Source organism: Colobus angolensis, unplaced genomic scaffold (genome assembly GCF_000951035.1).
Source record: "Colobus angolensis palliatus isolate OR3802 unplaced genomic scaffold, Cang.pa_1.0 Scaffold113, whole genome shotgun sequence".
Lineage (NCBI taxonomy): Eukaryota > Metazoa > Chordata > Mammalia > Primates > Cercopithecidae > Colobus > Colobus angolensis.
In genome coordinates, this window is record NW_012112364.1 from 2,148,754 (window position 1) to 2,161,263 (window position 12,510).

Below are 12,510 nucleotides of genomic sequence, written 5' to 3' on the forward strand. Positions count from 1 at the left end.
AAAGTCTAGAATTGAAAAACACAAATTGTTTTCTGTCTTCTAACGCTTTCCCACTCTTTAAAACAAAATTAGTTTTGGTTGCCTAAATTCTGCAAAGATGAGATACAATCAACTCAGAAAGAAAATGAACCCCCCTGATTCTCACTGAGTACCCTTTAAGTGTTCAGACACAAAGGACACTATCTCATTTATGGCGACACTAGTGAGAAGAAATTAATCCCAGGATGTATTGTGTATGTCTTTAAACTCTATTATAATCTGAAATTCACACAGTAATAAAAGGTCCCTTTTCCCTACCATGCAATCATGCCTCAAGTAAGCCAAAGAAATGAATCTTTCAAGCTATTTTATTTCCTAAAACTTAATAATTTGAGCAGCTAACTCCTCTGGTCTAAATTATTTTACCAATTATTCATGTCCTATGTTCACTGGGGCAACTGAAAGGATACAACGTTTACATAAATTCATTTCAATAGTCAAATATGTCTAAACCAAGCTTATTTGTGTTATTTCCTTTTATAGAAATTCTCAGGTTCTCCTTGAAGGTGTTACCGTCAGAGTTCCTAGAGAACAAATCTCAGCTGCAGAATATATAATGTAATTTGAAAGTAAATCAATACTAGAAACAAATTATTTGATCATCATCTTATTATAAAAGATTAAACAGCCACAAATTTTATTTTACCAGGGCTAAAATGCATTAAATTACATTTCACTGACATAAGATCAAAAGAACCTCATAAATAGTATGCGATATTTTACCAGAGTGAGGTTACAAAAAAGAAGTCAAACCGAAAAAAATCCCTGTAATTTTAAAACTCTCTAAAACTGAAAAATCCCTGTAATTTTAAAACTCTCTAAAACTATCTCTAAAAGATAGTAATTTTAAAACTCTCTTGACATTTGATCCATTAAAAACAGAAGTTCATCACATAAAGAGAATCATTAAAGACTGATGGAAAACAAACCCCAAGGATTACAAATAATAAGCTCTTTTTTCCAAAATGCAATGTTACTTTTCAGCTGTCACGGATGACTAAGAATATCCATACATTATACCTTCAACTATCTTTAAATTCAAAGATACTGAAATTATTCTTTCAAATTATTCTTAACAACCTAAATTAAAACCTGACCATGGAGATATAAAATATGCTTAAGTACCTCCTGCCAATACACAGTTTTAGTTTTCTAATAAAAGTACAACGTTAAAAAAAAATGCATATTTTATTAGCTTAAGTTCGTAGTTTTTGAAAACAGAAGGGGCTTCTCTCACACAGATTAAAATAAAGCAAAGGCGCTAGAATTTTATATAACATGACAGTGTGGTCAAATGCACTGTAATGTCTAATCTCATGGGATTGGGGATTTTATGAATATGCCCAAAATTACATAATACTGGGGGAAGGGGAGATGGTTTAAAGCTTTTGAGAAATATTGTATGGTAAGTTATCAAACATAATTTTTAAAATATATGTCATTACAGAGTAAAACTTCAACAGTAAGTCTAATTAGACATCAACAGAGTCAGCAGTATCTCCAGACGCTGATCTCTCCAGTGCTAAAAAGTACTTTTAAATACGTGCGGCGCCCAGAGTATCAAGTTTTCAAATCCAAATCCCTACCTTCTGCCGATCTGTTCCACTTTACTGTGGCATAAAAGCACTAAAATACATATTCCAAATTAATTAGAACTCCTATCTACCTCGTAGAGTCAATTGTAAATACTTTTAGAAAGATATTTCAGTAAATCTAAGAAAAATGTTGAATAAATACACACTTTCCTTTCCAACATCCAGAATGCTAAAGTATTTATAAATATGCGCCCCCCTCCCCCACACCAGGGAACTTCAGCTTTATGAATTTTTTTTTCCGTGCTAATGTAGTCTGAACATACTCTCCTAATTTGAAATTTTAAGTGATTAAACATCATATAGCAGGTAACTAAACTGGGATGTTCAAGTAAAGCTACTTCGTTTCTAATAAAATCCAAAGATTATATAATAAGCTTTGACTTTTCAATAATTTTCTATTCTGTCAAAGGCAACAGAAACATCCATTTTACAAGAAAACATGGAGTTAATAAAACATATATTATTCCCCCCAACTAAGAACTGCCTTCTCTTTTGTCAATATTACAAGACATTCATCTACTGACAAAGAGAAAAAATGAACAGTTCACTTGCCTGTTAAGAAACTAAATTGGAAGCATTACCACTCACAGGTTTAATTAAGTTGTTACTAGGGAAGAATATTTAAAGCAAAGGGATTATTTAAAGTTCACTGCCAGCCGCTAAATTTGGGGGAAAAAGCCTCAACGAGAGAGTCCCTGTGTCACTTGTCTTCTTCCCCACCACCCACCCTGCACCAAACCCCCATTGTTCTATGTAAAAATTCACAGCTAATAATATCTAAATAGCAACTGCAACATTTATGGTGCAGATGATCCCTATGGGAACTCTCTCCAGAACCACATTCACTCGCTGCCTTCCTTCCCTCAAATAAAATACAAATTTGATAAAAAATCGATCACAAACTGGTGGGGGAAAGGATCACAGCCTTCCTTCTAGACCGATGGATGACACTCCAGAGGCGGGTGAGGAAATCCCCAGAAGGTTACCATAATAAATCGACCAAAGAAAAAAACACACACACACACAGAGACATTTAAGCCGGCGTTTTAGAACGCATTTTTTCATAAATCAGCTTTGAAATCCTTGAAAAGTATACAGCCTACGGTGCAGAGGCTCCTCTTCCCTCTTACCACCAGAGCACAACACAGATGCGGCACGCAGGATTTCTTGTGGGTTTGGATCCCTCGCACACCACTTCCTCCCCAAACCTTGCTGGCGGAGCCAGAGGCCGGCGTCGAGGAAGTCAGAGCCCGGCACCCCGGCGGCCCGCTCTCCCTCCGGGCTACCTGCCTCGGCCTGCGGGAGCGCCGCCCAGCGCGGACACCGGCCCGGACGCACACACTCACCCATCTTTCCTCTTGGCTTTGTAGACGTGACCATAAGTGCCTCGGCCAACTTTGCAGCCCTCGTATTCAAACAGGTCCTCGACCCGCTCCCGCTCGCTGCTCAGCTTCACTTTAAAGTCATAGTCCATTGTCACAGCCTCCGAGGCCGGAGAGCTGGGTCGGGGGGCCGGGGGGCAGGGGTGGGGACCGGGGAAGCACGGGCAGCCGCAGCCCCCGGGAACCCGCCCGCTCTACGCCCGCCGGCCGCAGCACCAGCCCGACTGATGCGGCAAGAGCAGGAGGAGGCCCCGCGAAAGCGCCGGGGACATCCAGGGGGACAGCGGGGCAGAGGCCGGCCGGGGGTGGAGGAACGGGGAGGATCCCCCGGCGAAGCAGAGCCGAGGGACGAGGGCTGGGGGTGGGGAGCGGTGTCTCTGCCCTTGTCCCCGCGGGCTCCCTGGGCGCCGGCTCCGCCGCTCTCTCCGGTCGCGCGTTCTGCTCCTGCTGCGGCGGGAGCGGCGGGGGCGGCCAGGCAGGCTCTCGTCCTCTCACACGCGCACTCACGCCTCACGCGCTCACACACTCGCTCACACTCACTCACTCACTCACTCTCCCATACACTCAAACAGAAAGGCAGCGCCGCACAACAGCCGGTACCTCCTCAAAGAGAGGAGGAGGGAGGGCACTCGCGGAACACGGCCGCGGCTGTCGCAAAAACGTCGCGAAGCCTCGGGCTGCCTCCGGACCACCCTCCAACCCGCTCCCGCGGTGGCTGGCCGCCCCTGCTGGCGCTGGCACCCTGAGGACCGTGTGGAGGGAGCAGGGGAGCCGCTGCCCAAAGCTGCCGCCAAATGCACCACGTGGGACCAGCCCCAGCGGTGGCCGCTTCCCAGACTACAATACCCAGAATGCATAGGCCGCCGCCGCTGCCGCCTCTTCTACGACTCCGCCCCACATGGTGGGAATATGGGAGCGTTGCATGATGGGACTCGTAGTCTAGGGTGAAATTCGTTTCAATTACTTGGGGAAATTTTATTTTTATTTTTATTTTTATTTTTATAGCGATCTAACTAGAGTCTGATTTCAGCCATAAACTTGACCAAAGAGATGCACGTGGGCAGGAGGGTGGTTTTAGAAACACATTTTGTGCCACTCTGAACTCCAGATGTTAAAGGCCATCATCTATAAAAACCGATATATTTGTAAACAGCTCGCGGGCCAGCAGTTGGGGTACTCTTGGTGTTCACAATCTGATAAGGGCTGCACAATGATGTCAACATACTGACATTACAAGCTCCAATAAAAGTGAATCAATGACTACTGTCCAAGCTACTTCTAAACATTGTTACTCTTGTGACAGATGACCATCCAACCTTTCCTATCCATTTACAGGAAGTACTGAGTACAGTACAGCCTTCTGCGATGCTCCCTATAAGAACACCGGTTTCTAGCTATGATTACAGAAAGGATCTAAATCCATGGGAACTAGTTTGTTAATAATTTTGCGGTAGCAATATGTCCTGCTTCAGGGGTCCTGCTTCAAGATTGATACTAATCTATCATTTTATCTTATCCCTCTTATTTGCCTGTTTTTAATTTTCGGTTTCCAATTGTTACCATTTCCACTAAAGCTCCCCACTTCCCAAAGGGAACTTTGCACTTTTAATGTGAACTTTTTAACACTTTTTTTCCACCTTTCCTGTGGTATTTATCAAATTCCGTTTCATCTTTTATCTCCTCTCCCTTGCTAGATCCTAAGTTGTTATAGGAAGTCATATTTGCATCTTCCATAAAACCTAGTGTCATGCCTTGACAATGATGCACAGTAAACACTTGTTAAATTAATGAATGAATAAACATGTTTATCTCAAAAAAATCCATATGCATATGATGATGATGAAGATACCATCTTATGAAAAAACCTCCAAAAGGCTTTCTCTCATATAATTTTTCCTTGGGGAAAATTAGTGACTTCACCACTGCGTAAAATTAAATTGTTTTTACCTAGCATACTATATAATATAAGTATTTAGTATTTTAGTATACCGGGTTTGAATCCTGTATTATCATTTGTTAGTGTGTTCTTGGAGCCTAGTATTTTTTCTTTGCAAAGTGCAAAGCACAAAACAAATGTAAGCTTTCATTAATGGCATATTATTTGTTTCCATTCAGTGATGTAAATTGGGTGACTCTAGCAGAACTGCTCCTTTGCGTCCTTAAAGAATTACATCATTTTCTAAATATGGATTTACGTGATTCTTCCTTAGACAGTGTGTTTTGTATTTTTTGAGGAATGTGTCTTTTGTGCAAGTATTTACTCATAGATCTTGAGAAATCAAGCTACCACACCAGAGGAAAAGCTGTGAAGAGGCCTGGGACTCAGCTTGGCCCTACACTGTATCGGGTTGCCCTTCCCCCACCTCCCGTACCAATTATACACGCTATTCTGGAACATTGAAGGTCTCAGACCTTTTTGTGTGTGTGTGTTTTTGTTTTGAGACAGGGTCTGGCTGTGTCACCCAGGTTGGAGTGCAGTGATGCGATCATGGCTTACTGCAACCTTGAACTCCTCGGCTCAAGCAATTCTCCTGCCCAGCCTCCTGAGTAGCTGGGACTACAGGCCTGTGCCACTACACCCAGCTAATTTTTTTTTTTTTTTTTTTTTTTTTTAGAGGCGGAGTCTCACTCTGTTGCCCAGGCTGGTCTTTAACTCCTGGGTTTAAGTGATCCTCCCGTCTCACCCTCCCGAAGTGCTGGGATTACAGGTGTGAGCCACATACCCAGCCTCAGACTTTTAAAAATGTACTTTTGTACACTGTTTTGGCTAGCTTCACTCTGGGTGAAGGTGAACTCTCCCTGAAGGAATTGAGTGTCCTCACTGTCAACTGAGTATCCTGAATGTCAATCCTGACTGTCAGTCTTTTCCTGGGGCAGGAAAAAAAGCTAACCTTGGTCTAAGGAAGAGTAAGGTCTGCTTTTCTCTTTGAAGCCAGGGTGAGAGTTAGAGGCCTAGACTATAGGTTGGAGAAATATGGTGGTAGGAGGTAAGCTGACCCTGTAAAATGGTATCAGGATGGGGAGCTGAGGAAGAAATAGCCACTAACGGCCCTTTATAGGAGAGCATGGCTAATGCTAGGAACAGTAGCATCTAATATTCAGTTTTAAGCGTCTCCTTTTGTGTGTGGTAGTTCTCTGCTGCCATCCCCAAGCTATCAGCCTGGTCTTAGCTGTAAAGACTATGTGCATGCTTGCAGGAAAGAGAGAGGCAGCAGCCAGACACTCAATTATGCAGGATGGAAAATGGCCTACAGAGCCAAAGCAAGGAGCTAGGAAGGGTTTGCAGCACTTATTACCACTATTGCAAAAACTTAAGGAGTAGAACCTGCCTGGAATCAACTTCCTAGATCTCATGAGATGGAGGTTCAGCATTGTTGTTTGAGTGAACTGAGCATATCAGGGACACGGAGTTGTAATTTCAGTTTGATTTTCAACCCCAGATTATACTGATGTCCCGTATCTCTTTGCTCTATCATGACCTCTCCAGTGATATTCTAGAGCCTAGGACCCTCTTTGGTCCACGTTCTAAACAATGCACAAATAATGGCTATGCTTCTGTGCATAAAATGTGGTTTGATTTACATTTCATATTTAACATCACCAGTGTTAACTTGCCTCCCAAAAGCCAGTCCCACATTTCAACTACTTCCTATACTACCTAAGGGGATATTCTACTGTCATCTCAAACAAAACTTCTGAAACTGAACATACCATTCTATCCCCTGAACCTCTCAATTCCTGTGATTAGTGATGCCAGTAAATAGTCATTTGGTTGTTTACTGCCAACTCCATTCATTTATGCCTTCATTACCTACACAATGTGCTTCATACTCATGCCAAATATGCTGTCCGGTTCTTAAGGACTAAGAAGCTTCCTCATACCATCTCTGACCTTTACAGTCCTACCCATCCTCCAAGTGCCTAATTTGGTCATGAAGCCTTTCCCAGTTCTTGCAACTAGATATGACCCTTCTTTACCATGAACCTCTACCCCAGCCCTGGCACCATTGCACTTTATTTGTAACTCATTATAGCTACTTTTTATTTTAATCATTTATTTTATGTGATTAAAAAAATCTGCCCCTTAATAAATTTAATGACTAAGTTTCTGCCTTAATCATCTCTATATCCCCTACAGTGCCAAGCACATATTGTTTGCCAAATTATATTTCATTAGAATGTTTTTAATTGGATTGATTTCAATAAATGTTGAAATGGACATTAATAATAATAAAGGTGGAGGACAGTCATTTTAAAACATTTAGTATCTTGCCTCAGTCTTGGCTCTAAAAAGGGCTTTTTATAACTGCAAAAGGACTGAGTGCTTCATGATATATTAATGCAAAAGCCCAAGTGGCTCTTATAGTTAACCACTGCAGTCTCTACAACTTTGAGTTCCACTGTCTCACTCATAACGCATGCTTTCAGTGGAAAGCAAGTAACCTCTCATTCTACAGATGGCATGTTCATCCCGCACATATTAACCATCTACGTGTGAGCACAGTGTTTGACACAGGAAGAACAAGTTAGATTAATCAATCACAGAGCCTTTTTTAAATTTTTCATTTTTTTCACTCTGTCTTTCTGACCTGATTTTTAAAAAATTTTCAAAGAAACTGTAGATGCAAAAAGCTTCCTTACTAACTCTGCAAGCATCCAGAATATAATTTAGACCTTAGAAATAACCAGAATAAAAAAAAAATACTTTCAAAAATATCTTACTCTTCTCCCCTTTACCATGTGGGTGTCATTTGCCTTTGTGGACTCATCTCCTCCACACAACGGGAAACATGACCACCAATAGTTGCTGAATTTTGCATCAGACAATGGCTATCATTAGTGAAGAATTGACTGTTTCTCAGTTCCAGTTCTAAAAATCCCAAGAAGGGCTCTAGTATGGCTGAGTCAGGCCCATCCTAGGCCAACTAAGTGTAGGCACAGGGACAGGACCATGCAAGAATATGAGCGCTCCTTTATTAGGGGCATGAGGGAGATGGGGGTAGAGAGTTTACAGGAGGGAGAATGCCCCAAGTATTATAAAGGAAATAAAACAGGACAATGTGATAGAAAGTGGGACTAGGAGGAAATTCCTTTAGACTGGTAGATGGAGACAATGCTAAGGAGACAATACTTAAGCAGAGACTTGAATGTTGAGAAACAAAATCTGCTGTGGATGAGGGAACAGAGTAGTCCAGGCAGATTAAACAGACAGCAAGTGCAAAGGCCAAAGCTGGGAATGAAGGAACAGAAAGATGATAAGAATATAAAGAGTAACAGGGGAAATTGTGTGAGGTGAAGACAGAGAGGTAGACGGGGACCAGCAGGTTATAAGGAGGGCAGTGACCAGATGTGATTTATGCTTTAAAAAGAATATCCTGGTGCTATGTGAAGAATTAATTGTAGAAGGCAAGGCAGATGGATGGATGGTGAGATAGATAGATAGATAGATAGATAGATAGATAGACAGATAGATAGATAGATAGATAAATGGATGAATGGATAGATAGGTAGATTAGATAGATAGATAGATAGATAGATAGATAGATAGATAGATAGATAGATAGATAGATAGATAGATAGATAGATAGATTAGATAGATAGATAGATAGATAGATAGATAGATAAATGGATGAATGGATAGATAGGTAGATAGGTAGATTAGATAGATAGATAGATAGATAGATAGATAGATAGATAGATAGATAGATAGATAGATAGATAGATAGATAGATGAATAGAATGAATGAATGGATGCAAAATGGACATATAGATGGTTGAATAGATAATGGATGGATGGATAGATGAATGAATGGATGGACGGAGGGATGGATGGATGGATGAATGATAGATGGGTAGATGGATGGATGGATGAATGGATGAATTGATAGGGAAGGATGGAGATGGATGGATGGATAGATAGATAGATAGATAGATAGATAGATAGATAGATAGATAGATAGATAGATAGATGATAGATAGAGGTGGAGACAGAGATTTATGGAACATGCTGATCAGTTGGATGGGAAGTAAAGAAAAAGAAGTAATTAAGATGACTCCTGAGGATGTTGCCACTTACTGAGATGGGGAAGACTGAGAGTAACAAGTTTAGATGAAAAAAGTAAGTTCGATTTTGGACATGTCAAATATGCAATGCCTCAGAAATCCAAGTGAACATATCTGGTGGGCAGGTAGTTGTGGGAGTCTGAAGCTCAAAGGAAAGAGCAGGGCTGGAGAATCACCAGCTATAAGAGTTGGTTAGATTGCCTGCAAAATAAATACGTTACAGCAAGAAAGAACGAGTCCCTGAGGACCTCCAAAATTCAAGGACTGAATATAGGAGAAAAGGCCAGAGGGTTATTTGGAAATCAGGGAATATGAAATCACAAAAGCCAAAGGAAGAACATGTTTTGCAAAGGAGGGATGGGCAATAGTACTGAATACTGCCAAGAAGTCCAGCAAGATAAAGATTGTAGTGTTAAATGTATCACAGTTTCTCAACCTGTTTGAAAATGGTTTCCCTGCTAAGGAGAACGTTTAGATTGTTTTTCTGTCTGCCGCATGAAATGTTAATTTTACAGATATAGTGTATCTGTTCGTGTACTGTAGCACATTGCAGGACCGCATACCATTTTAGTGTCTTTTTTTTTGAGCCCTTAAGAATCAGATTTTGCCCCTTAGTAAGTGATATTGTCCCAATGAGAATGCGTGATTCATTGATACATAAATAATTTTGAACAGTAACAACAGTAGTTGTGGCAGTGAAGCCGGGGTCGAAGCCAGTCTGCATTGGATTGAAGACTGAGTTTGAAGTAACGAAACGGAACCAGAAATATAGTTACATTTATAGCAGACAGGTTGAGAGAACTGCCTCTGTAATCCGGCCTCTGCACTCGAACCTGCCCCTAACTAACAAGGCAAGCTGCTTTATTTGTGTCTCACTTTCCTTCTTCATCTGTAAAAGTGGAATAATAGTAACTACCTCAAAAGGTTGTTGGAAGGGTTAAGAGAGTTGATGACAATATATGTAACGTATTTAGAATTGTGCCTGGTGTTAATACAAGGTATATGTTCTAAGTTAGCAGTAATTCCTATGAATGACGATATTAGCTGTAAAATGGAGATGAAAGATAGGACCTGCTGGATGTAGTTCCTTATCAAAGAGGGGACTATCACAGGAGGTGAACGTGAAGTAGAAGGAAACATCGGTCAGGAGAGACTGGAGGTATTTCACTGCTAACTAAACGGAACCACTTGCAAGAAGATACTGAGAACAATAGTTCTGTGTCTCTAAAATAGGGAGAGGGAATGGTCCCCGGGCACAGGTGAAACCATTGCTCTTAAGCAGGAAGAGGCACATCTCTTCCATGGCTAACAAACAGAAAGAAGAAAAGGATAGCAATCCTTATCACATATCTATTTCTGCCCTACACACAATGCCCAAAGACAGTCATATAAAACAACAACTATTTATGATTTCTCATGATTCAGTAGGTTGGCTGGACTCAGCCAAGTGTTTCTGCTGGTCTCATCTGACATTACTCACACGGCTGTAAGTAGTTGCTAGACTGGGATTGGAGGGTCTAAGATGACCTCATATGTACGTCTGTGGCCTTGGTGCTAGCTCTCGGCTGGGCCTCTCTCTGAGCCTCTCTCTGAACGTGTTTTTTCCTCATTCGGTAGTCAAGCTCAGACTTTCTTATCTGGTACTGACATGCTTTAAAAGGGCAAAGATAAAAGCCATAAGGTCTCTTGAGGTCTGGGCTCTGGAACTCACACATCACTTCCACCATATCTTAGTTAAAGCAAGTCACAAGACCAGCCCAGATTCAAGGAACGGGCAAATAGACTCCACTTCCTGATAGTAAGAAGTACAAAATATTGTGGCCATGTTTTCCTCTGTCTCCCAAACATGGATGCATATACATCTGTAGATCTGGTAAACATTGAAGCAGTTCCCTTTCAAATGGCTTTGGTTTTCCCTGTAAAGTAGAAACGCTCACCTGCTGTGAAGCAGGGGAAGGAGTGGAAAGAGAGAAAGCAATGATTGCACATCTGAAAAGACTGCTGGTTTAAAATAGTGCTTGAGCAGAATGGGAGAGATAGCTGGCCGGATGTCATCAGAGGACTTCTAGCCAACATATGGGGCCCATTTGCAGGTGCAGCCATGCGTTTATATCAATATCTATTTGCCTTGTTGTGTGATTTTCATCACTAGTACTCAACAGCTCAGGTGGAGGCTGGGCAAAGACAGACGCTGGATTCATCCAGGGTTGGGGCCTTGCCAGCTGGGTATGATGAAAAGAAAATCAGGCGAGGGAGGTTAGGATCGTTGGCAGGAGAGTAGTTAAAATGACAGACCATGACACTGAAGTTGAGTAGGGAATGAAATGGGGACAGGATTTCCCCTTTTACCTTGTAATACTAGCTTGAACATGTTTACCTTTGTGCAAGATAATTTTTAAAAAGTAACCTCATTCGCTGCTTCCCTAAGATTGGTAGCAATACACTTTCATCAAATACATACTAAGACAGCTGAAGTAACAATGCAAGTGATAGGTTTAAAATGATTTCTCCTTTTCTGGACTAGTAGATTCCTATTACTTTGACTATTAAGGGCATCCCTGACTGAAATCTCTGAGATTTGTTGTTGGTGAATTCCATCCTCACATTCTGTAAGTATTAAGGAGAAGTTACCTCTTTAAAATGATATTTAGTACTCTAATTTTGGGCTTTTTTTCGCTAGTGGACACCTTTTTAAAAATAAACGTACCACTTTATATTTTTCAGTTCAAAATATATTTTGCTACACAAGTGGGTAGCAACCAATCCGTAGGAGCACAGTTTAGTTTTGTGTTCAGTTTTTCAAGGCTTCATATATTGTTCTGGTTTCTTGTTTCACCGTGTTTCACCCTCCATTTAGCTGGACTGTGTTACTCAGGCCCAGTTGCCAGGAAAGCCAAGTCTTTTCTGGCTGGTTCCGGCACAAACATGTACCTCTCCTGTGAGCCACGCAGCTTTTTCTATCACACATAAACATGGCTAGGTCACCTCTGCAACCACCTGATATTTGATACCCAGGGCTGTTTGTTTCCACGCAACCCCATGCCCAGAACCTCTGGGACTCTTTCTCCCTTAGCAGCCTTTTCCCTGCCCCGCCTCCACCACCCAAGGTCAGGTTCCATCAGATATCATCCTTCTCGCCCTGAAAGCCTACATCCTGTTTAAATTTCTTAATGTTTTATTTACATCATTCCTCTGCTTAAAAAATCTTTAAAGACCCTACATGGTTTCCCATTGCCTACAGCTTAATTTAAATTCCTTCCTCTAATATTTCAGGTTCCGTATTTACTTTAGCCTGGCTTATGAAAATACTTTAAGGCAGCTTACAATAGAAATGTTAGAATTAAATTAGTTAGCTCCACGTAGCTAAGTTTTCCACAATCTGAGCTCTTCTGTATTTCCAGTATAGCTGTTGAACAGTTTCTCATAGGCTG

The 12,510-nt window shown here is 41.3% G+C and overlaps 1 protein-coding gene across 4 annotated transcripts in view; it reads right to left on the bottom strand.

Moving 5' to 3' along the window:
• CDK8 (cyclin-dependent kinase 8) overlaps positions 1-3,802 on the bottom strand; it is a 152,070-nt gene extending 148,268 nt beyond the window's left edge. For 3 of the 4 annotated variants that reach the window (XM_011958551.1, XM_011958543.1, XM_011958522.1), the window contains exon 1: positions 2,981-3,802. In XM_011958551.1, the coding sequence (XP_011813941.1) occupies positions 2,981-3,108 (128 nt within the window). In that variant the 5' untranslated portion in view covers positions 3,109-3,802. The remainder of the gene's footprint in view (positions 1-2,980) is intronic. The other variant, XM_011958531.1, reaches the window with a different exon arrangement.
• Between the last annotated feature and the right edge of the window lie 8,708 nt (positions 3,803-12,510).